Source organism: Scyliorhinus canicula, chromosome 17 (genome assembly GCF_902713615.1).
Source record: "Scyliorhinus canicula chromosome 17, sScyCan1.1, whole genome shotgun sequence".
NCBI lineage: Eukaryota > Metazoa > Chordata > Chondrichthyes > Carcharhiniformes > Scyliorhinidae > Scyliorhinus > Scyliorhinus canicula.
In genome coordinates this window covers 112,669,501-112,695,482 of record NC_052162.1, presented here as the reverse complement: position 1 = coordinate 112,695,482, position 25,982 = coordinate 112,669,501, and the positions used below count along the sequence as shown (strand labels likewise).

At 45.8% G+C, this 25,982-nt stretch overlaps 1 protein-coding gene across 1 annotated transcript in view; it reads right to left on the bottom strand.

Moving 5' to 3' along the window:
- Nucleotides 1–24,261, bottom strand: part of LOC119952238 (oocyte zinc finger protein XlCOF6-like) — a 43,608-nt gene extending 19,347 nt beyond the window's left edge. Inside the window, exons 1-2 of the mRNA XM_038775891.1 lie at nucleotides 24,035–24,261; nucleotides 21,522–23,101 (exon numbers count right to left, since the gene is read on the bottom strand). Coding sequence (XP_038631819.1) covers nucleotides 21,522–22,742 — 1,221 coding nt within the window. The 5' untranslated portion in view covers nucleotides 22,743–23,101; nucleotides 24,035–24,261. The remainder of the gene's footprint in view (nucleotides 1–21,521; nucleotides 23,102–24,034) is intronic.
- Nucleotides 24,262–25,982: the final 1,721 nt, after the last annotated feature.

Here is a 25,982-nt window from a genome sequence, read left to right as displayed (position 1 = left end):
AAACAACATTCCATGAGCCCATGCTTTTTAACGATGCTTTCATTGCACCTCTGGCTCCAAAATATATTGGCCTTTCAAATGAGGATTTCTTTTAAAAACATGACTGCAGCAGTCACACACACTAACTCAGGCTTTTAACCCTGCTGCACCAAATACCCAGAATACAATATCTCTGAAATTCCGACAGTCATCAATCACATCATAAACCAAGGTCAACCCCCGAGCTTGCAGCGTGGGGTGAGCCTGGTAACCGGGAGCTTATCTACCAGAGGATTTAAGTGGCAGTTGAAGTCACCACCCATAAAAACTTAGTTGAAGCTAACTCTGCAAAATCCACAAAAGTCTTAGTAATGAACTCTGGGGAGTAATTCGGATAACCATTCATTGAAACAACATCTCCAGACACCGAACCTCTAATGATCACATATCCACCTCCTTTGTCCTTGGTGCAGGTTTCAACCTTAAAAGGGATATTTTTATTAATAAGGATTGCAACACCCCTGCTACTTGAAGAGAAGGAGGCAAAAAAAACCTGCCCCACACAATCCCGCCTCAATTTGGATTGGATTGGATTGGATTTTATTTATTGTCACGTGTACCAAGGTACAGTGAAAAGTATTTTTCTGCAAGCAGGACAATAAGAGGATAGCGTAGATGGGCTTTAGAGGGGTTTCACAGGTCGGTGCATCATTGTGGGCCGAAGGGCCTGTACTGCGCTGTAATGTTCTATGTTCTATGTTGCTCCTTTCATGGACAAAAGCCCCATCTGTACCAGAGTAGGATAAAGTCAACAACACATAAACCCTCCCATAATAACGTAAATACAAAAGAATCACCACCACAATAGATCCAAGGGGACATTCCTCGATAAGACAGCAGAGTGAGAATGGAGGGAGAGTGTGTGGGATGGAGATTTACAGATTTTGGGGAATGGGAGAAGAATGAATGTTCCATAAAAACTAGAATTGTCTGTTCTCAATTTCTATCCTGTACTGACAGTAATGTTGTTGCTCGTTGTGTTCTCTCCTTAATTGGCTCTGTTTATGGCAGTTAATATGGTCGCCTTCCTTAGTTCTAATTATGTTTGCTCAAGAGTCGCCAGGTATCTTTCGATACCGCCACAAGGTTCAATACCGAATACTGATCAAAGACTCGATACACCAGTTAGTAAGTTCGAAATCAATGCTCGTTTATTTACACACACAGTCAAATATACTCATGCACAAAACTCTACCAACTAAACTATCACTACTACTAAAACCTATACTTAGCTTCGGGCGCCCACTCAGTCAGAGGAACAATGGCCGTTGTCCGGTTCTGAGGCTGCTGGGGTTGAGCTGGTACAGAATAGTAGCTAGGAGCGTCTGTTTCATAGCGTGCGTTGACTTTGGACTTACTTGTTCTGGTGAAGCTGCTAGGCAGGTCTCTCCGCGCTGAGAGCCAAGGCCAAGAGAGCGATTCTCTCTTGGGGGCTTCTTCTTATACCCAAAGGGGCTTTGCGCGCTTTTGGGCGGGCCTTGAACTTGGTCCCAATTAATTGGACCGTATCCTGATCATCGGTATCGATTTCCTCCAATAACGGGGTGGCTGCCCTAATTGCTGGGCAGGCCCTAGGTGGCCGTTGGCCTGCTTTGTTCTAGTCTCCTCTGGCGCCGGGGTGTCTGCTTTAGTATCGTTTACCTAAATGTTACTCTTTTGTCCCCGGAGATGGCTCATTAGTATGGTAATGGCTTTGCAGTATCGGTCTTGTCTGACCAATCAACAGACAAACCTTGCACCTGCTTGCTTTCTCAGTATTGTCCATTTTCCCTGCATTCTTTGCAAAGTGTCCATTTTGTAATCGGGACGTGGCCACCGCAGGTGGCTACGATGTCTTTTGTAAATTGTTTTTGCAGGATATTAGAAGAGGAGGAATTACAGTCAGAAATCTCAAACGTCACATCTTGATCTAACAGAGTCACTCGATTCATCGGAGCCTGGATATCATTGCCCTTTGAATCCAGAAAGAGAAATTAATTTTTTATTAAGGGGCATTTTAGTGTGGCCAATTCACCTATCTTGTACATAGAACATAGAACAGTACAGCACAGAACACGCCCTTCGGCCCTCGATGTTGTGCCGAGCCATGATCACCCTACTCAAACCCACGTATCCACCCTATACCCGTAACCCAATGAACCCCCCCCCCTTAAACCTTACTTTTTAGGACACTACGGGCAATTTAGCATGGCCAATCCACCTAACCCGCACATCTTTGGACTGTGGGAGGAAACCGGAGCACCCGGAGGAAACCCACGCACACACAGGGAGGACGTGCAGACTCCACACAGACAGTGACCCAGCCGGGAATTGAACCTGGGACCCTGGAGCTGTGAAGCATTTATGCTACCGTGCGGTTGTGGGGGTGAGACCAAGCAGACATGGGGAGAATGTGCAAACTCCACACGGACAGAGACCTGGGGCTGGTTTCGAACTCAGGTCCTTGGCGCTGTGAGGCAGCAGTGCTAACCACTGCACCATCATGCTACCCTGTGGAATGAACTTTAACCAGTTACACAGCCTGAAATACCATCACCCCATTCACAGCGGGGAGAGACCGTACACGTGTTCTGAATGTGGACGAAGCTTCAACTGATTGTCCGACATGGAGATCCATGAGGAGATACACCCCATGGAGAAACCATGGAAATGTGAGGACTGTTGGAAAGGGCTACAGATGTCCATCATCGATTCATTAACACTGGGTAGAGGGAGTTCATCTACTCTGTGTGTGGGAAGGGATTCCATGATTCATCCCGCCTGCTGAGACACCAACAAGTTCACAATTGATTACAGGGGATGTTTTCTGCTGTTATTGTTTCTGCTTCAGTTACATCCAGGACTGCATCTTGTCCATTCTGACAGTTGGTCAATGGGGATGTCAGAGTGAGCGTGAGAAACTGAAAGAGATTAGTATTAGTGAAAAAGTAGTACTGGAGAAATGAACCTGGTTGAAAGTTAATAAATCCCCAAAAGCTGATGCTCTACATCCCAGAGTGTTGAAAGAGGCGGCTGGTGAGGTAGTGGATACATTGGTGATCATCTTTCAAAATTCTCTAGATTCTGGAATGGTTCCTGCAGATTGGAAGATGGTAATTGTAACCCCACTATTTAAGGAGAGAGAGAGAAAATGGGGAACCACAGACCCATTAGCCTGACATCAGTCGGAGGGAAAATGCTACAATCTATTACAAAGGATGTGATAACATACTGTTATGGGCCAGGGTTTAGAGAACCCCAAAGTGTTTCATGAAGTTCACCTGACCCACAACTTTTAATAGATTGTGGTTATGGGGAGCACATGGGCCTCTGGTATAGGTGTGATGCAACAGGAATCTACAGTACTTTTAAATTAAAACAATGTTTCTTTATGAAACCAGTTAACACTTTATAAACCCACAGTAAACAGCTTAACTATCAACACCGATAAATCCCCCAAAGAATACAGTACTCTAAAAGTAACTCTTAATCTTTCCTTGCAACATCCATCCGACAAAAAGAACCCTTTTTACAGAAAGACATCAGGTTTAAATTCTCTGCTGAGAACAGTTATCACTTCTAAACTCGCAAGTGATTGGAAGACATTCCTTTCATGCAGAAAGAATCAGAATTACACCTGGTTTTGCTGGATGCAGCTTCCAATCTGCAAAACGAAACTAAATACACCCTGTAGCTGCAGGTCCAAAGCGAAAGTGAAAGCAGACAGGCAGCCTAGCTTCACCCACTCTGTGACACCACTGCAGCTATCTAATAAACACCCATTTCTTAAAGGTACACCCACTACAGCTATTCGATAAACACCCATTTCTTAAAGGTACTCTCGCATGACAATAAGAATTCGGAGCAGGAGTAGGCCACTCGGCCCCTCAAGCCGGCTCCACCATTGAATAAGTAACTTCAACTCCACATAGGCCCCTTAGAAAATACATCTGGGGAACAAGTAAATGGCAGAGGAAGTAGTACTGGACAAACTAATGGGGCTAAAGGCAGACTAGTCCCCTGGCCCTGATATCTTGCATCGTAGGATCCTAAAAGAAATGGCTACAGAGATAGTGGATGCATTGATTGTAACTTTCCAAAAATCCTTGGATTCTGGAGTAGTACCAGAGGATCGGAAAACTGCCAATGTGACACCTCTGTTCAAAAAGTGAGGGAGGGAAAAAGCGAGAATCTACAGACTGATCAGCATAACATTTATTATTGTAAAAATGTTGAAATGCATTATTAAGGAAATAATAGCAGCACATTTGGAAAATCATAATCTAATCAGAGTCAGCATGGCTTCATGAAAGGGAAACTGTGTCTGGCTAATTTAGCAGAATGGTTTTGAGAAAGTCTCGACAAAGAATGTATCACGGGGAATCGGTAGATGTATTGATTTGAACTTCCAGAAGGCGTTCGACAAGGTATCTCACAAAATGTTAAGTCACAAGATTGAGCCCATGATGTTGGACGTAGTATATTGACATGGATGGAGAATTGGCTAATGAGCAGGAAACAGCATGTGGGGATAAGGGTTTCTTTTTCAGGTTGGAGACCTGTAACCAGTGAGGTTCCACAGGGATCAGTGCTGGGACCGCAACTGTGTACAATTTATATTAATGACTTGGAGGAAGGAAGCGAACATATTGTCGCCACATTTGCAGACAATACAAAAATACGTGGAAAGGCAAGTTGCGAGAGGGATACAAACAGTTTGCAAAGGGATATTGATTGGTTAAGTAAGTGGCCAAAAAGTTGGCAAATCTGCAGCACGGTGCTGCAGTGGTTAGAGCTGCTGCCACATGGCACTGAGGTCCCAGGTTCGATCCCGGCTCTGGGTCACTGTGTGGAGTTTGCACATTCTTCCTGTGTTTGCGGGGTTTTGCCCCCACAACCCAAAGATGTGCAGGGTAGGTGGATCGGCCACGCTAAATTGCCCCTTAATTGGAAAAAATTAATTGGGTACTCTAAACTTATTCTTTTTTAAAGTTGGCAAATGGCGTACAATTTGGGAAAATGTGAAGTTGTTCATTTTGGAAGGGTGAACAAAAGAACGGTATTATTGAAATGGAGAAAAACTGCAGAAAGCTGCAACACAAAGGGACTCGGGGGAACTTGTGCAGGAAACACAGGAAGCTGGCAGACAGGTGCAGCAGGTAATCAGGAAGCTAATGGAATGTTGGCCCTGATTCCAAGGGGGTTGGAGTATAAGAGTCGGGAAGTCTTGCTGCAACTCCCTCATTTAATGAAAGATATTATTTCATTTGAGGAAGGATCAGTAGGATACATAAGATCAGAACATAAGAACTAGGAGCAGGAGTAGGCCATCTGGCCCCTCGAGCCTGCTCCGCCATTCAATGAGATCATGGCTGATCTTTTGTGGACTCAGCTCCACTTTCCGGCCCGAACACCATAACCCTTAATCCCATTATTCTTCAAAACACTATCTATCTTTATCTTAAAAACATTTAATGAAGGACCCTCTACTGCTTCACTGAGCAAGGAATTCCATAGATTCACAACCCTTTGTGTGAAGAAGTTCCTCCTAAACTCAGTCCTAAATCTACTTCCCCTTATTTTGAGGCTATGCCCCCTAGTTCAGCTGTCACCCGCCAGTGGAAACAACCTGCCCGCATCTATCCTATCTATTCCCTTCATAATTTTATATGTTTCTATAAGATCCCCCCTCATCCTTCTCAATTCCAACGAGTACAGTCCCAGTCTACTCAACCTCTCCTCGTAATCCAACCCCTTCAGCTCTGGGATTAACCTAGTGAATCTCCTCTGCACACCCTCCAGTGCCAGTACGTCCTTTCTCAAGTAAGGAGACCAAAATTCAACACAATACTCCAGGTGTAGCCTCACTAACACCTTATACAATTGCAGCATAACCTTCCTAGTCTTAAACTCCATCCCTCTAGCAATGAAGGACAAAATTCCATTTGCCTTCTTAATCACCTGTTGCACCTGTAAACCAACTTTTTGCGACTCATGCACGAGCACGCCCAGGTCTCTCTGCACAGCAGCATGTTTTAATATTTTATCATTTAAATAATAATCCCATTTGCTGTTATTTCTATCAAAATAGATAACCTCACATTTGTCAACATTGTTTTCCATCTAACCCATTCACTTAACCTATCCAAATCCCTCTGCAGACTTCCAGTATCCTCTGCACTTTTCGCTTTACCACTCATCTTAGTGTCATCTGCAAACTTGGACACATTGCCCTTGGTCCCCAACTCCAAACCATCTGTGTAAATTGTGAACAATTGTGGGCCCAACACTGATCCCTGACGGACACCACTAGCTACTGATTGCCAACCAGAGAAACACCCATTAATCCCCACTCTTTGCTTTCTATTAATTAACCAATCCTCTATCCATGCTAATACTTTACCCTTAATGCCATGCATCTTTATCTTATGCAACAACCTTTTGTGTGGCACCTTGTCAAAGGCTTTCTGGAAATCCAGATATACCACATCCATTGGCTCCCCGTTATCTACCTCACTGGTAATGTCCTCAAAAAATTCCACTAAATTAGTTAGGCACGACCTGCCCTTTATGAACCCATGCTGTGTCTGCCCAATGGGACAATTTCTAACCAGATGCCTCGCTATTTCTTCCTTGATGATAGATTCCAGCATCTTCCCTACTATCGAAGTTAAGCTCACAGGCCTATAATTACCCGCTCTCTGCCTACCTCCTTTTTTAAACAGTGGTGTCACGTTTGCTAATTTCCAATCCACCGGGACCACGCCAGAGTCTAGTGAATTTTAGTAAATTATCACTGGTGAATTTGCAATTTCCCTAGCCATCTCTTTTAGCACTCTGGGATGCATTCCATCAAGGCCAAGAGACTTGTCTACCTTTAGCCCCATTAGCTTGCTCATCACTACCTCCTTAGTGATAACAATCCTCTCAAGGTCCTCACCTGTCATAGCCTCATTTCTATCAGTCACTGGCATGTTATTTGTGTCTTCCACTGTGAAGACCGACCCAAAAAACCTGTTCAGTTCCTCCGCCATTTCCTCATCTCCCATTATTAAAACTCCTTTCTCATCCTCTAAAGGACCAATATTTACCTTAGCCACTTTTTTTTTGTTTTATATATTTGTAGAAACTGTTACTATCTGTTTTTATATTCTGAAAGTTTACTCTCATAATCTATCTTACTCTTCTTTATAGCTTTTTTAGTAGCTTTCTGTTGCCCCCGAAAGATTTCCCAGTCCTCTAGTCTCCCACTAATCTTTGCCATTTTGTATGCTTTTTCCTTCAATTTGATACTCTCCCTTATTTCCTTAGATATCCACGGTCGATTGTCCTTCTTTCTACCGTCCTTCTTTTTTGTTTGTATAAACCCATTGTATAAACCCATTGTAATCTCCTTTGTTTAAGCACAAAACACGAGTGTTTGATTTTACCTTCTGACCCTCCATCTGTATTTTAAATTCCACCATATTGTGATTGCTCCTTCCGAGAGGATCCCTAAATATGAGATCATGAATCAATCCTGTCTCATTACACAGGGCAAGATCTAGGACCGCTTGTTCCCTCGTAGGTTCCATTACATACTGTTCTAGGAAACTATCGCGGATACATTCTATAAACTCCTCCTCAAGGCTGCCTTGACCGACCTGGTTAAACCAATCGACATGTGGATTAAAATCCCCCATGATAACTGCTGTACCATTTCTATATGCATCCGTTATTTCTTTGTTTATTGCCTGCCCCGCCATAATGTTACTATTTGGTGGCCTATAGACTACTCCTGTCAATTACTTTTTCACCTTACTATTCCTGATTTCCACCCAAATGGATTCAACCTTATCCTCCATAACACCGATGCCATCCCTTACTATTGTCCGGATGTCATCCTTAAATAACAGAGCAACACCACCTCCCTTACCATTCACTCTGTCCTTCCGAATAGTTTGATACCCTCGGATATTTAACTCCCAGTTGTGACCATCCTTTAACCATGTTTCAGTAACGGCCACTAAATCAGTCATTCATGATGATTTGCGCCATCAACTCATTCACCTTATTTTTGATCCCGATATGGAGGGATTATCTTCGGGGCAAAGGTTAAACAGGTTGGGACTCTACTCATTGGAATTTAGAACAATGAGAGGTGATCTCATTGAAACAGACAGGATTCTTAAGGGGCTTCACAGGGTAAATGCTGAGAGGATGTTTCCCCTCATGGGAGGGTCTCGGACCACAGGGCATCGCCTCAGAATAAAGAGATGTCAATTTAACACAGATGAGGGGGAATTTCTTCTCTGAAAGTTGAGATTCTTTGGAACTGACAGTTGTGGGGACAGAGTCCTTGTGTATATTTAAGGCTCAGACAGATTCTTGATCAGTGAGAGAATCAAGGCCTACGGGGAAAGGGCAGGAAAGTGGATGTGAGAAATGTCGGATCAGCCATGATCCTGTTGAGAGGTGGAGCAAACTCGAATGGCCGAACAGCCTACTCCTGTTCCTGTTTCTTATGGTCTTATTCCTGCCTACCCCTGATAACCATTCACCCCCTTGCTTAGCAAGAATATCTCCAGTTCCGAAGACTCACGACCCTCTGAGAGAAAAAAGTTCTCATCTACCATCTTACTTTTAAAGTGAGTCCAATTTCCAGATTCTCCCACAAGAGGAAACATCCTTTCCACATCCACCCTGTTGAGGCCCCTCAGGATCTTATACGGTTCAATCAAGTCACCTAAACTCCATCGGACACAAGCCCAGCCTGTCCAATCATTCCTCATAAGACCAGCCTCCAATTCCAGGTATGAGTCCAGTAAACCTTCTCTGAACTGCTTCCACCACATTGACATAATTCCTTAAATGAGAGCAATACTGTACACAGTGCTCCAGATGTGGTCTCACCAATGTCCTGTATAACTGAAGCATAACCTCCCTACTTTTGTATTCAATTCCCCTCACAATAAACAATAACATTCTATTAGCTTTCCTAATTACTTGCTGTTCCTGTACACTCACCTTTTGTGATTCATGCTCCTGGACACCCAGATCCCTCTGAGTCTCAGAGCTCTGCAATCTCTCACCATGCAGATAATTAGCTTTTTTATTCTTCTGGTCAACATAGACAATTACACATTTTCCACATTATACTCCACATCTTATCCCACTGATTTCACACATATCTTTTTAACCTCCTTATGTCCTCTTCACAATTTGCTTTCCTATCTATCTTTGTATCATTGGAACATAGGAGCAGGAGTTGGCCATTCAGCCCAACCATTGTCCTGTACAATACATCACCATTCAATACGATCATGGCCAATCATCCCGTTCAATGCCTTTTTCCCCCCACTATCCCCATATCCCTTTGTGTTATTGGTATTTAGAAATCTGTCAGTCTCTGCTTTAAACACAATGACTGAGCTTCCACATCCCTCTGGGGTGGAGAATTCCAAACATTCACAACTTGTAGATCTCTGTCGATCAAACCATTGCCCCGTTCTATCCCCATATTCCTGTTGGTTTATTTCCCTCTAGTGCCCATCCAACCTCCTTTGGGAAAGAGTCCATCATCTCTGCTTCTACCCCCTTTCGTAGGAAGTGGGTTCCAGGTTTTTCCCACTTTCGTCAAATACAAACGAGGTTCAGAGAGCACAGATGGAGGCCGTTCTGTCCATCGGTCCCATGCTGGCTCTTTGCATTAACTATTTAATTAGTCCCATCACCCTGCAAGTTTCTTTTCCTGCAGAATCTGTCCAGTTCCCTTTTGAAAGTTACAGTAGAATTGACTTCCTGCACCATTGTCAGGCAGTGAATCCCAAATCACAAGAAGTCATTCTGTTTTAAATCTAATACTTTCATGATACGCTGTGTTTGGATTTTCACAGGGGATTTGAAATGGAGAGAAAGACATGGTTGTTGCACAAATACAAGACTCCGTCTTTATGAGTGATCTTCGTAAGTGGGCAGAGTTTGATATACCCAAGTTTGCATCCCAAGGTGCCAGTCTGGCACTGCCAAGGTATCCATGTTCTAGGAGGAGGGTCAGGGGGGAGGCCCTGACCACTCAGGGTCTCCAATATCCTGGGAGACCCCTCAGGTAACATACCTGGTCCACATTTGTGCCGACCAGTCACGCTCTGCGCCCGGGTGACCGTTCTCTGGGAAACCGGTTAATTACGGAAGGACGTTAGATAGGGGGTCCTTCCTGTTAGAAGAATAGAGATTGGCCTTAATTAGATCCAGATCTCGGCAACAGGAGCGGGCCAGTTGGATCGGTAACCAATTGGCGTGCTTACCGATTTCAGACTCTCCCGCGATCTAACTGGCTTGCCCAGCACGTCACTGCCATTAGATCGAGCCCCGAGTTTTATTTGCTGTAAATTTAAAAGCTTAATTGCTGGGTATTAAAAGAATGTGTAATGAAGATAAGCATACTGGCAAGAGAGACCTTCAAGCTCTGATTGGCCTCAACATTTGAAACTGTATGAATAAGGGATTGTATAGAATCAGATAAAGGGATAATATGAAACAGTTCTATTGTATTCCTGTCTGCGATAATGAGAGAAGGCGGCGTCAGTAATTGGGGATCCAATTAAATTAATCAAGTGGCCAAATTGACCAATTGTCATGTTACAACAGGCCCATCTCTGACGTGAGGTAATGGTCACTTTGGGTATAAAAGTATTTTCCGAAGGCCTTCCTTGCTGAAGGAGAGTTCGAAAGAAATTACTGTCACAGCAGGAGCCAGACTCTCGAGGCTGAATGCCACAAGAATTACTGTCAAAGAAGGAGCCAGAGAGAGTGTTAGCGGGAGAGGATCTCAAATAAATCACTCAATGCCCAGGGCTGCTGGTCCTCAGTTTATTTCGCCGGTGGGGAGATGCCATCTGATAAAGACCCAGACCATCTCTCCACTGAACAGAGGAAAACATCCATTCTTATACATTTTTCAAAACAGATGCACAGCCCATTTCAGTCGGACCTTGTCCAATACTGATTATAGATTACATACATTAGATATATATCCAATTAAATTTGACATTATGTAAAGTGGGTTGGTACCTTACTGCCTCCTGACTTCATGAAGAAGTCACTCATACTAACTGTTGAAGTTATCCCTCTTGTCTGCATTGGCGACCTTGGGCTGGCGAGGATGAATAATGATCCTTGTATTTCTCTGTGCCTGTCTCCCTAGAATCTCCCATGTCTGTTTCCCATTCAATGTCTTGTTATTTATACCAGTTTGTGACTTAACTTGTGAAATGGTTGTTCAGGAATGTGGCTAACTCAGCTAACAGCCATTTTGTGGAACATCTTTTTTTATATAAATTTAGAGCAGCCAATTATTTTTCATTTCCAATTAAGGGGCAATTTAGCGTGGCCAATCCACCTAGCCTGCACATCTTTGGGTTGTGGGGGTGAAACCCACGCAGACACGGGGAGAATGTGTAAACTCCACACAGACAGTGACTCAGGGCCGGGATTTGAACCGGGGTCCTCAGCGCCGCAGTCCCAGTGCTAACCACTGCGCCACATGCCGCCTGCATAACTTTTTTAAAAATTAGATGTCTGTCCTTTCTGATATTAGTAATTTTTAGCTTATAAAATCACAAGCATTGTTTATGCACTCTCTATTCCGACAAATTGCCTTTTTCCAGGTATCTAAACCAATGGATACCTTTTGTATAAAAACCTTCTTTCTGAATCTGACTTCAACAAAGGGTGACGCTTCTACAGACTGATCACCCACAAGAAGTTGTAAAAGTCAATGTCCTAAAGTTGTTCAGTAAGCATTTAAATTTAAAAAAAAAAAATTTAGAGTACCCAATTATTTTTTCCAATTAAGGGACAATTTAGCATGGCCAATCCACCTATCCTGCACATCTTTGGGTTGTGGGGGTGAGACCCACGCAGATACAGGGAGAACGTGCAAACTCCACACATAGTTACTGAGGGCCGCGATAAAATCCCTGTCCTCAGCGTGATAGGCTGCAGCGCTAACCCCTGCTAAACATTTCAACTGAACAAATTTTTTAAATTTACTATCCAGTCAATTTAAAAATTGCATTTCTATCGCGCCTTTCACAACCACAAGACGTCCCACAGTGCTTGACTGCTGATGAAATCGTTTTGAAGCCACTTCCTATTTACACACAGCAAGATCCCACACAGCAATGTGATAATGAGCCAATGATCTGTTTTTAGTGATGTTGATTGAGGGATAAATATTGACCAGGACACCGGGGATAACTCCCCTGCTCTTCTTCAAAATAGCGGCTGTGGGAACTTTTACACCCACCTGAGAGGGGCAGACAGGGCCTCAGTTTAACATCTTATTTGAAAGAAGGAAACTCAAACAGTGCAGCACTCCCTCAGTGCTGCGAGGAAGAATGTCGGATGTGATTTTTGTCCTCAGGTCCCTGGACTGGGATTTGAACCCACAACCTTCTGACCCAGAGGTGAGAGAGCTGCCCACTGAGCCACGGCTGACACTACGGACAATACAAAGTTAGAAAGGGAAAGTTACCCTTTAAAAGCCCCACCCTTTGCCTCCAATGCCGAAATCTAATAATAAACACCCCAGCATAAATAACAGATTTGACTGACAAATATTGAAGTGTTGGTTTAAAGTAACAAGTTCTGACTTCCCATTTGAGCCTCGTGCACCTTTCTGTCTCTATTGCTCGTGTCAATGACAGGCAGGCGACTGAGAATAACGGGGCCTGTGCCCCAGTTGGGAAACTGCCATGGGCGTCGCACTAATAGAGAGACAGGAAGGTGCTGGAGGACTGACTGGGAAATGGGCCTCCAACCAATTGTTATATCGGTCACTCAGAGCGAAAGAGAAACCCGTCTCTTTAAATACATAAACAGGGAAGAGGCTGCAATGAAATCTGTCCGCTTTAACCTGCACAAAAGCAGGAGGCTCAGATTAACAGACTGCAAAGGGAGTCCATTCAGCCCATCGTGCCCCTGCTATCTCTTTGAAAGGACTCTCTGATTCATCCAACTGCTCTTTCCCCACAGCCCTGCAAATTCTTCCTCTTACCCTTTGGAAAGATCTGCTTTCAGACAGATCAGAACACATTGCATCAAAAAATAAAATAAAATCTCATCTTCCCTCTGGCTCCTTTGCCAATTACCTGAGAGGGTCGCACTTTCTGTTAAACAGCTTGCCAAGGGGTGGCACAGTGATTGACATTGCTGCCTCACAGCGCTGCGAACCTGGGATCGATCCCGGCCCGGGTCACTGTCTGTGTGGAATTTGCACATTCTCCCTGTGTCTGCGTGTGTTTCACCCCCACAACCCAAAGTTGTGCAAGGTAGCAAGGCAGCAGGGTAGCATGGTGGTTAGCATAAATGCTTCACAGCTCCAGGGTCCCAGGTTCGATTCCCGGCTGGGTCACGGTCTGTGCGGAGTCTGCACGTCCTCCCCCTGTGTGCGCGTGGGTTTCCTCCGGGTGCTCCGGTTTCCTCCCACAGTCCAAAGATGTGCGGGTTAGGTGGATTGGCCATGCTAAATTGCCCGTAGTATCCTACAAAAAGTAAGGTTAAGGGGGGCGTTGTTGGGTTACGGGTATAGTGTGGATACGTAGGTTTGAGTAGGGTGATCATGGCTCGGCACAACATGAAGGGCCTGTTCTGTGCTGTACTGTTCTATGTAGTTGGATTGGCCACGCTAAATTGGCCCTTAATTGGGAAAAAAAATAATTGGGTATTCTAAATAAAGAGCTTGTCAACCCGCATCAATCTAATCATGAAAAGTCCAGAAAAATCAAATATTCTTTACTGTTAAGATCCCCGCTGATGTTAAATGTGAGAGTTTCCTGAAACTCAGAAGGGTAGCTGGAACACTGGTTGGTCATGGTGTTTATTTGCAATTTGGTAAACTGCAAAAAGATGTGAACCAGGGAGAAATAGTCCAGTCATTGAGAGAACAATTCATACAGAATATTTATTAACTTAAGAAAAAAGACAGAAAGACTATAATGCACAACACTTAATTACGCTAATGGCTACACACACACACAGTTGTTAGTGGGAATGACTCAGCACTCTGGTTTGCTCCAATCGCCAAACAGTTTATTGATTTAACACCGGCGGGGAGCGAGTCACTGGGCTCACCATGTACATCTCCACTGAACAAAGAAAATCATCAATATTTATAGTTACTCAGCCCATCCCGGCCGGACACAATCTAATACTAACGATTATAGATTACATATTGCTGCGACCATCAATTCACTCAGAGACACGAGTAGAAGTAAACTGTGGCTTTAATTGACTTACAACTGAGCCTGCCTGCGACTAGCTGAACTGAAGGCGGGCTCGCAAGACCGCAGCACTTTATACTTCCAGTTGTGGGCGGAGCCAAGGGTGGAGCCCTGTACAAGCTCCTCATCTCCCCCTGTGGGCAGAGCCGCGCAACGGCTCACAGATGGAGCCCACAGGGACACAGTGATATACAATGTGGATTAATATTATACATTCACCACACATATGTTAAATATTGATCCAATGAATTGAATAACTAAGCATGATGGGGCTGCGTAATCAGCTCATGAACAGGGGCCTCCTCATGATGTTTCACACACACCTTATCGACCATCCTTGGGTCTTCTTGGGTACATCACAAGACTACCTTATCTTAACCTGGTTTCCGCCTGGTGGAGTTAGTAATTACCCAATTACCCAGCCTGGGGCTGATAAAGAGAGGCCGTGCTGAATGAGCTGTTCTCGCTGTGTGTAACTAGACCACAGGAATGTGGTCAAGTCAACGAAACCCCATGATGCTTCACAAACGGTTACACTCCATTTTAATTAGTATCGTACATTGTTAGTGTGTATATACATAATATATAGTTTATATAGTGCAAGTGCCTTTACCTCTGGCCCACTGTAACAATCCCCGCTTTAGGTAATGGAATAGCCCTAGTCCCATTCGCCAACATTATTAGTTCGTCATTGCTCCCTCTTTTGTAAAGTTGTCCAGTATTCCCTGCCTCTGACGTGCTGGCCAGTCACGTGATTTCAGGAATCCCAGTCGTTCAAATGTAATTAATATGTCCCAAGTTAATACGTCCCTCTGAGATAAGCACCTTCTGATTCTCTTTGATCGTAGCTGTGGCTTTCTTTCACAAAGTGTCTCGTCTACAGGATCTATCATGCCCCATGTCAGCGCCAGGATTAATTGTACGCTGACTTGTATTTGTGACATTATCTGAATTCAGGAGTGGATGTTCACATTCATATCCCAATCCCAGATCCTCTCCCACCAGCTCTGGCTTTGCAGCCCTCGGTCTGTATCCTGCTCCAGAGTTTGACTGACTGGCCGACCCTCAGTACCTCTGCTAAATGCGGGAAGGGAGACCGCTTTGGCTTCTCATAATCCTGTAAATGCTCATGAAGCTGATCTGAGGCAGTGGTGGCTTCAACTCCTCATCATTTTAACATGGGACTATCCGGGCCAGCCCTATAGTAGTCACTGGGGTGTAAAGCAAAGATTTGGATATGGATAGGGCATCGCAAACTAGTGGAACAATGTGACTCTTGGGTCATGGAGGCGCAGTATTGCCTCCCCTCCCCCCCCCAACCAGAACCTGCTCTGGGGAAAGGTATGGCTGGAGGGACGATTTGTGAGACACAACCCTCAGTGTGATTGAATCCACATTCATCCAGCTCCTCTTCCCCACCGAGTGAGGACACACTGTAATACCACCCTGCTGCTTACACCCAGTGAGGGAGATTCTATACAACGTATAGTTCCTTTTGTATGACAGCAGTCTCAATCAGATAGTAACAGAGGGAGGCCTCGCACAACTCCAATATTTTCCAAATGGTGGAGTGGGAACGGCCCTGTGTCCCAGAAAACTATGGGGATCATGAGGACCACCCCTATCCTGGTTGCCTCACCAATTTCACAATCGGGGATTACTGGGTTTACCCAGGTAAGACCCTTCAGAGTACAATTGCCCAGTATCCCCTTCCCATGGCCAGCTGGGCTACATGTCTGTCCAATCTGGCACCTCCCCCTCTGTATCTGATCAAGGTTGTGTCATATTTGACCCACCTTCCACTGACCATAAGCATGACATAGTTGTCCCGGTCTTCAGCCTTTTGGCATCCTCTTGCTCTCTGTCATTAAGATGGCTCATTGTTTTGACGTGGGCTTCCAACACTGAGATCCCATCTAACTGTACCCCCACAACTCCCTCACCCAGGTTGGCTCGTTTCGCCTGGTTTCTCTCTGCTCGGGCAGCACGGTAGCATGGTGGTTAGCATAAATGCTTCACAGCTCCAGGGTCCCAGGTTCGATTCCCGGCTGGGTCACTGTCTGTGCGGAGTCTGCACGTCCTCCCCGTGTGTGCGTGGGTTTCCTCCGGGTGCTCCGGTTTCCTCCCACAGTCCAAAGATGTGCGGGTTAGGTGGATTGGCCATGCTAAATTGCCCGTAGTGTCCTAAAAAGTAAGGGGGGGGGGGGGGGGTTGTTGGGTTACGGGTATAGGGTGGATACGTGGGTTTGAGTAGGGTGATCATGGCTCGGCACAACATCGAGGGCCGAAGGGCCTGTTCTGTGCTGTACTGCTCTATGTTGTAGAAGTTCCCTCATCACTCCTCCAAGTCAATCTATTCTTTCCATTTAACCCTTGTTTGTCTGGCGAGTTCGCGACAGAGGCCCCCATATTAAACCCGGTGAGAACATCACTAACTATTTCACTCTTACTCCTGCCAAATTCACTATGTCCTCGAAAACCTCGTGGCGCCCATGGCATCAGCATCTTGCTGCATGAGAATAACACTGAACAAACGATACTTATTCCTCACTTGCGCTGAGCAATATTCCAGCATTTGAATTTCGGAGATATTAATCAGCACAGGTACAGTTTCAGGCTTGACGTTGTCATACAATATTTCACCCTTATCAAACAGCATAATCCCATACTCGGGCCATTAATTGCTGGTGGGCAGAGCGGTTTTGCTGGTGGGATGAATAGCATTGTGGGTTGCGATATCCTAGGAGAGGGAAAGCCACACATACAAGGACAACGCTGGTGTACTCCCTCCTCAAACTGCCCGCGTACTGTCACCCCTTTTCCATAGGTAACCGTTGCCTGGGTTCCAACAGGGAGCCCGCAAATGATTCTGCAAACACACCCGCCAGCTCTTCTCACCTCCTTTCCTCAGCACAGCCGACATGTGCAGTCAGTGGAACAGCGTAGGCATACCCCGTCTTTTCACGGGTACACTTGAAGCCGTGCATTAAAGTATGTTCCACCTTTGCTCCAGTCTTGGGCTATTGGGATGTATATCGAATCAGTGACATTATATGAACTATGGGGCTCTGTATAATTCCGTTCCCCTTGCATTACTCAGAGAGTGGTTAGGGTGCGGAATGGACTGCCTGCTGTGATAGTGGAGTCGGACACTTTAGGAACTTTCAAACGGTTATTGGATACGCACATGGAGCATACCAGAATGGCAGGGAGTGGGATAGCTTGATCTTGGTTTCGGACAATGTTCGGCACAACATCGAGGGCTGAAGGGCCTGTTCTGTGCTGTACTGTTCTATCTATCTATCTGCTGTGACTCCAGTGACAGGTCTACATTCTCGTCTGCTCACAGTCACCCCAAGGGCAGCACGGTAGCATGGTGGTTAGCATAAATGCTTCACAGCTCCAGGGTCCCAGGTTCAGTTCCCGGCTGGGTCACTGTCTGTGCGGAGTCTGCACGTCCTCCCCGTGTGTGCGTGGGTTTCCTCCGGGTGCTCCGGTTTCCTCCCACAGTCCAAAGATGTGCGGGTTAGGTGGATTGGCCATGCTAAATTGCCCGTAGTGTCCTAAAAGTAACGTTAAGGGGAGGGGTTGGGTTACGGGTATAGGGTGGATACGTGGGTTTGAATAGGTGATCATTGCTCGGCACAACATTGAGGGCCGAAGGGCCTGTTCTGTGCTGTACTGTTCTATGTTCTAAGGTTCCGAATACTGGCACGAGTCCCCATGGCCATTGTCGCCCCATCCTTTTAGTTGGTTAGTCTGAAAATTTAAACAGAGAGTCCTGGTCGTCACCAGGTGTTAGATTTCACCAGCACATCTCTCCTCCTGCATTGACCGAATGCGTTCTGTTATTCAGGTGTTAGTAATTGTTTATATTTTACAACCTTATCATCCTATCTCTTCGAGGTTATGCGCCTGCTGTTGTGTCTGAACCCGACACGGATGTAAGAACGTAAAAACTAGGAGCAGGAGTAGGCCATCCAGCCCCCCCCCCCCCCCCCCCCCCCGAGCCTGCTCCGCCATTCAATATAATCATGGCTGATCTTTTTGTGGACTCAGCTCCACTTACCCTCCTGCTCACTGTAACCCTTTACTGTTCAAATATCCATCTCCCTTGGCCTTAAAAACATGAGGTAGCCTCAACTGCTTCACTGGGCCGGGTATTCCACAGATTCACGACCCTTTGGGGAGCAACTGTGCTAACCACTGTGCTACCGTGCAGACTTTCAGTGTCCTCTGCACACTTTACTCTACCACTCATCTCAGTGTCACCTGCGAACTTTGACACATTACACTCGGTCCCCAACTCCAAATCATCTATGTAAATTGTAAATAGTTGCGGTCCCAACACTGATCCCTGAGGCACACCACTAGCCAACTGATCGCCAACTAGAAAAACACCCATTTATCCACACTCTTTGCTTTCTGTTAGTTAACCAATCCTCTATCCATGCTAACACGTTACCTGTAACGTCGTGCACCTTCATCTTATGCAACAGTCTTTTGTGCGGCACCTTGTCGAATGCCTTCTGGAAATCCAGATACACCACATCCACCAGTTCCCCGTTGTTCACCGTGCTCGTAATGTCCTCAAAATGTGCTTGCACCAGTTTAGTTATCCATTGAAATATTGCCCAGATCCCGGTCAATACCAGTATTTTTCTTTTTATTCACTCATCGCAGGCTGGGCCAGCATTTATTGTCCATCCCTAATTGCCACTTGAGGGGTTAGTTAAGAGTCAACCACATTGCTGTGGGGCTGGAATCACATGTCGGCCAGTCCAGGTGGGGGTGGCAGAGTTCCTTCCCCGGAAGGGCATTCGTGAAGCAAACGGGTTTTCAGAACAATCGCCAACCTCTGGTTCAGCCGGTTATCTACCTTCAGTTGGGGATCAGTGTTTCCATCGGCCCTCCCCTTTCATAGCGACACATTCGCACGTATCACTGGTCATGACAATATTGTACAATCCGGTCCATTTTGGGGCAAAGCCTGCCTGTTCAGGGATGACTCACACTGGGATCCTGTCACCTATTTGAGGCACAACTTGATCAGTTTTGAACACTTGCGGATTTCTAAATCCCACATCACTGGTCAGTCCCTTACCTCCTGTGCCTACCATTAGAACCTTCAGATACCTCATACAATTTTGAATACTGTTTGAATAACACACTGGAGAATGGATTATTTGGAGGCTCAGACCTCTCTTCCTCAAAGGGCAGTGGAAGCAGAGACTTTGAATATTTTGAAGGCAGAGCTGGATCGATTCTTGATAAGCAAGGGGGTGAAAGGTTATCAGGGGGTCAGCAGGAATGTGGAGTTGAGGTTGCAATCAGATCAGCCGGGAACTTATTGAATGGTGGAGCAGGCTCGAGGGGCCGAGTGGCCTACTCCTGCTCCTAATTCGTCTGTTATTACATCCTTTATAATAGATTGTAGCATTTTCCCTCCTACTGATGTCAGGCTAATGGGTCTGTGGTTTCCCCGTTTTCTCTCTCCCTCCTTAAATAGTGGGGTTACATTTACCACCTTCCAATCTGCAGGAACCATTCCAGAATCTATAGAATTTTGAAAGATGATCACCAATGTATCCACTATCTCTACAGCCGCCTCTTTCAACACTCTGGGATGTAGAGCATCAGCTTTTGGGGATTTATTAACTTTCAACCACATTAATTTCTCCAGTGCGACTTTTTCACTAATACTAATCTCTTTCAGATCCTCGTGCTCGCTGGTCCCTTGGTTCTCTGGTGTTTTGGGGACGATTTCTATATCTTCCTCTGTGAAGACAGACACACATTGTTTAGTTTCTCTGCCATTTCCTTATTCCCCATTATAAACTCTCCTGTCTCTGCCTGGAATGGACCCACATTGGTCTTTGCTAATCTTTTCCTTTTCACATTCCTATAGAAGCTTTTCCAGTCGGTTTTTATGTTTCTCGCCTGTTTGCTCTCATATTCTATTTTCTCTTTATCAGTTTCTTGGTCCTCCTTTGCTGAATTCTTTTTTTTTTAAATTTAGATTACCCAATTATTTTTTCCAATTAAGGGGCAATTTATCGAGGCCAATCCATCTACTCTGCACATCTTTGGGTTGTGGGGGTGAAACCCACACAGACACGGGGAGAATGTGCAAACTCCACACGGACTGTGACCCAGAGCCGGGATTCGAACCTGGGACCTCAGCGCCGTGAGGCAGCTGTGCTAACCACTAGGCCACCGTGCTGCCCCTTTGCTGAATTCTAAAACAATTTCCCAATCCTCAGGTTTACTACTATTTTGGCCACTTTATGAGCCTCTTCCTTTGATCAAATGGAATTTTAACTTTTTTTGTTAGCCACAGTTGCATCACTTTTCCTGTTGGATTTTTAAATGAATCCATATTTGGTGTACATATGTAATAATTTGTTACCTGCTAGCGATTGCCTGCCTATCGTCATACCTTTTCATCGAATTTACAGTGCTGAAGGATGCCATTCGGCCCATCGAGTCTGCACCAGCTCTTGGAAAGAGCACCCTACCCGAGGTCAACACCACCACCCTATCCCCATAATCCAGTAACCCCACCCAACACTAAGGGCAATTTTGGACACTAAGGTCAATTTATCATGGCCAATCCACCTAACCTGCACATCTTTGGACTGTGGCAGAAACCAGAGCACCCGGAGGAAACCCACGCAGACACAGAGAGAACGTGCAGACTCTGCACAGACAGTGACCCAAGCCGGGAATCGAACCTGGGACCCTGGAGCTGTGAAGCAATTGAGCTATCCTCAATGCCACCATGCTACCCTTTTAATGCAATCACTCAAACTACTACAGCCAACTTGCCCCAGAGCTCAACAATTTCCTTCTGTGAGAAACATCCAGGTAAAATAAACAAAAAAAAAATTTAACCACCACAGCCCATCCCCATGGCAACATGGCATGCTTTAGAGAGTTACAAACAGAAATGGGAACTAAATATCTTCAAACTTCTAAACACCCTTTCACTCTGTGATTCTTGTGAAATCTGAAACCAGGTATTCGCAACAATTTTCAAAAAGCATTAGCCCACTGGAGGCAAAGTCGTGAGAATACCACGTCAGTCATAAAGAAGCCCGCTGGCCATCTCCATTGTCCAACTTTCAGAAAGAACAAAATGCAGTCCTTGATGCAATTGACAACAGAAACAGGTACAGCAGAATCCAACCCCTGTAATCACTTGTGAACTTGTTGGTGTCTCAGCAAGTGCGATGAAACAATGAATCCCTTCCCACATTTAGAGCAGATGAATGGCCTCTCTCCAGTGTGAACTCGCTGGTGTCTCTTCAGTGTGGAGGAATCGCAGAATCCCTTCCCACACTGAGAGCAGGTGAACGGTCTCTCCCCAGTGTGAACTCGCCGGTGTTTCCGCAGGGTGGCTGGATCAGTGAATCCCTTCCCACATTCAGAGCAGGTGAACGGCCTCTCCCCAGTGTGAACCTGCTGGTGTATCAGCAGGCTGGATGACTGGATGAATCCCTTCCCACATTCAGAGCAGGTGAATGGCCGCTCCCCAGTGTGAACTGCCCGGTGTATCCGCAGGTGGGAAAACTGAGTGAATCTCTTCCCACACTGAGAGCAGGTGAACGGCCTCTCCCCGGTATGAACTCGCTGGTGTATCCGCAGGTGGGGTAACTGAGTAAATCCCTTCCCACACTGCGAGCAGGTGAATGGCCTCTCGCCAGTATGAACTCGCTTATGTGTCCGCAGGTTGGATGAATCACTGAATCCTTTACCACACTCGGAGCAGATGAACGGCTTCTCCCCAGTGTGAACTCGCCGGTGTCTCTGCAGTGTGGTTGAATGGCTGAATCCTCTTCCACACACTGAGCAAGTGAATGGTTTCTCCCCAGTGTGAACTCGCTGGTGTGTCTGTAGGGTGGATAAATCACCAAATCCCTTTCCACACTGAGAGCAGGTGAACGGCTTCTCCCCGGAGTGAATTCGCTTGTGTTTCAATAGGTGGGATACCTGAGTGAATCCCTTCCCACACTGAGAGCAGGCGAAGGGTCTCTCCCCAGTATGAACCCGCTGGTGTTTCTGGAGGTTGTCTAACCGAGTAAATCCCTTCCCACACTGAGAACAGGTGAATGGTCTCTCCCCGGTGTGAATTCGCTGGTGTATCTGCAGACTGGATGAATGACTGAATCCCGTCCCACACTCAGAGCAGGTGAAAGGCCTCTCCCCAGTGTGAACTCGCTGGTGTGTCCGCAGGTGTGATGACATGGTGAATCCCTTCCCACACTCAGAGCAGGTGAATGGTCTCTCCCCAGTGTGAAATCGCTGGTGTGTCTCCAGGGTGAATGAACGATCAAATCCCTTCCCGCATTGTGAGCAGGTGAATGGCCTCTCCCCAGTATGAATGCGTCGATGTATTTCCAGTTCTGATGGGGATCTGTATCCTTTTCCACAGTCCCCACATTTCCACGGTTTCTTCATGTTTTCAGTCTTGTTGCGTTTCTCCAGGTTGGACAATTAGTCACAGCCTTGTCCACAAACAGAACACGTGTCCGGTCTCTCCTCGCTGTGAATGTGTGATTTTTTTTCAGGCTGTGTAACTGGTTAAAGCTCTTTCCCAGTCAGTGCTCTGGAACACTCTCACTCGTGTGTGTGTGTGTGTGTCTCGGTGCTTTTTCCGTCACACTGATATTTGAAATCTTTTGAAGTCGATAGACCTAGTAAATAATTCTCCTTTTTAAAAGGGCAATGATATTCAGGTCCCAAGGAATGGAGCGACTCTGTCAGATCGAGACGTGATGTCTGAGATATCTGTCTGTAATTCCTCCTCTTCTAATATCCTGTAAAAATAATTCACAAAAGACATCACTGAGAGCACTGGGTAGAAATTCAGAAGAGACAATTCTAGTTTCTCAGGAACATTCTTTACTCTCTCATTCCCCAAAAGCTGTAAATCTCTATCCCACACACTCTCCCTCCATTCTCAGCTGTATCTTATATTCACCCTCCCAATTCTCCTGAAGGTGCTGAGTCAGGTTGATTGACAGATCCATGCACACTGCTTTGTTTTTTTGGGTTTGGGCCAAGGGTGTTATCATGACAGGTACGGGCTTGAAGGGCTGAAGGGCCTGTTCCTGTGCTGTATTGTTCTTTGTTCATCCTCGAGTGAACAAATCCCTCTTCATCTTGCCTTTCTCTCAATTTTATAACCTGCTCCCCATAACTCTTCACTCCCTCTTCAATCATAAATCAATCCAACTTATCTTTGAATATATTCAGTGACCCCCAGACTCCACTGGTCCCTGTGGAAGAGAAATCCAGAGACTAACAACCCTCTGAGGGAAGAGATGATTGGAAATATGTAACGTAGCCACAGTGCAATATTACACTACTAGAAAAGATAACAAATGTATTTATTACAGAACCATAAATAATATATGAAATATGTTCCATGTAACATCACTAGACAGATCTCCCTCCAATATTAATTTACTGACCCCTTAAATGTCAGCCATCTTCTGGGGAAATCAGCCCTTTAATTGTGAACATTAGGAAAGAGACCATCCTTTTAGCCAGACAAATAAATGTGTCAAACTGAGGGAGCAAAGGATGTCAATGTCTTTAAGAGAGAGAGAGAGACCTGGGCCAAGCTTTCCAGAGTCTGCACCCTCCCTGGATTCACTTCCTTTCCCTTCAGTTGCTGCAAGTGACCAATTGAAGGTGAGAATGAGAAAATAAATGGAAAGGGGGAGAAAAGAAAGTATTTTACTCACAGATGTTGGACACAGGAAGAGGTTTCAGCCTGTGGGAAGATCATCTTTCATTTACACAAAGCCCGTGCTCTGATTGGTTGGAAGACAAGAGTCCTTCCGGTGCCAATTCTTTCTATTGACCAAGACATCAGCAGAAAGGTCAAGGGTGGGTGCTGCCCTACACATGCGCAGTTTCCGCTCTCCCTTGGACATGCGCAGTCCAGGGCTGGGGGCAAGATGACCGAGTGGTTTCTCTCTCTGGCCCTAGCCGTCAGCCGGTTGCGTGGTTGTCTCGAGGAGGGGTGGGGCGAAACGGATGGGGGCGGGGCTCCCGTGTCCACGCGTCGGGACTGCGCACTGGAACCCGGGACGTCATCAAGGAGTAGCGTAACTCCTATTGGCTGATCCAGGCAGGGCCTCATTGTGATGTCACAATGTGGAGGTTGGACAATGAGTTTCAGACTGAAACTTCCTCCTCTGGGCAACATCTGGGAGCAAATCAATGTCTCCCCCTTTCCATTTCTTATCTCATTCTGGGGGGGGGGGGACATTAGTCACTTGCAGCAACAGATGAGAAAGGAATGGAATCCAGCCTGAAGATTTAATACATTTTTAGTTCAGTAGATCATAGAATTTAGTGTGGAAGAAGGCCTTTCGGTTCATCCAATCTGCACCGTCCGTTGGAAAGGGCACTTAAACCCACGTCTCCACTCTATCCCCGTAACCCCACCTATCCTTTTGGACACTAAGGGGCAATTTGTAGCATGGCCAATCCACCTAACCCGCACATCTTTGGACTGTGGGAGGAAACCGGAGCACCCGGAGGAAACCCACGCAGACACGGGGAGAATGTGCAGACTCCACTCAGACAGTTACCGAGGCTGGAATTGAACCCAGGGGTTGGGAACCACAGTGTTGGCTTACTAGGTGTCATGACTGAAGGGGAAATAGAGAACAAAAATAAGCGAACAACATCACCCTCAGGCAGAACAAAAAAGGTGACAATCTTTAGTTTAATGCAGGAAAGTGTGAGGTGATTCGTTTTGGAAGGAGTCACAGGAATACAGAGTACTGGGCTAATGGGAAGATTCTTGGTAGTGTGGATGAGCAGAGAGATCTTGGTGTCCATGTACATAGATCCCTGAAAGTTGCCACCCAGGTTGATAGGGTTGTTCAGAAGGCCTATGGTGTGTTAGCGTTTATTGGTAGAGAGATTGAGTTTCGGAGCCATGAGGTCATGTTGCAGCTGTACAAAACTCTGGTGCGGCCGCATTTGGAGTATTGCATGCAATTCTTGTCTCCGCATTATAGGAAGGATGTGGAAGCATTGGAAAGGGTGCAGAGGAGATTTACCAGGATGTTGCCTGGTATCGAGGGAAGATCTTCTGAGGAAAGGCTTAGGGACTTAAGGCTGTATTCGTTAGAAGAAGGTTAAAAGGTGACTTAATTGAGGCATACAAGATGATCAGAGGATTAGATAGGGTGGACAGTGAGAGCCTTTTCCTCGGATGGTGATGTCTAGCACGAGGGGACATAGCTTTAAATTGAGGGGAGATAGATATAGGACAGATGTCGGAGGTAGGTTCTTTACTCAGAGTAGTAAGGGCGTGGAATGAATGAAATGAATGAAAATCGCTTATTGTCACAACTTCAAATGAAGTTACTGTGAAAAGCCCCTAGTCGCCACATTCCGGTGCCTGTTCGGGGAGGCTGTTACGGGAATCGAACCGACTTGCTGGCCAACTTGGTCTGCTTTCAAAGCCAGCGATTTAGCCCTGTGCTAAACAGCCCCATTTAATACCTGCCTGCAACAGTTATGGACCCGCCAACATTAAGGACATTTAAATGGTCATTGGATAAACATATGGATGATAAGGGAATAGTGTAGATGGGCTTTAGAGTGGTTTCACAGGTCGGCGCAACATCGAGGGCCGAAGGGCCTGTACTGCGCTGTCATGTTCTATGTTCT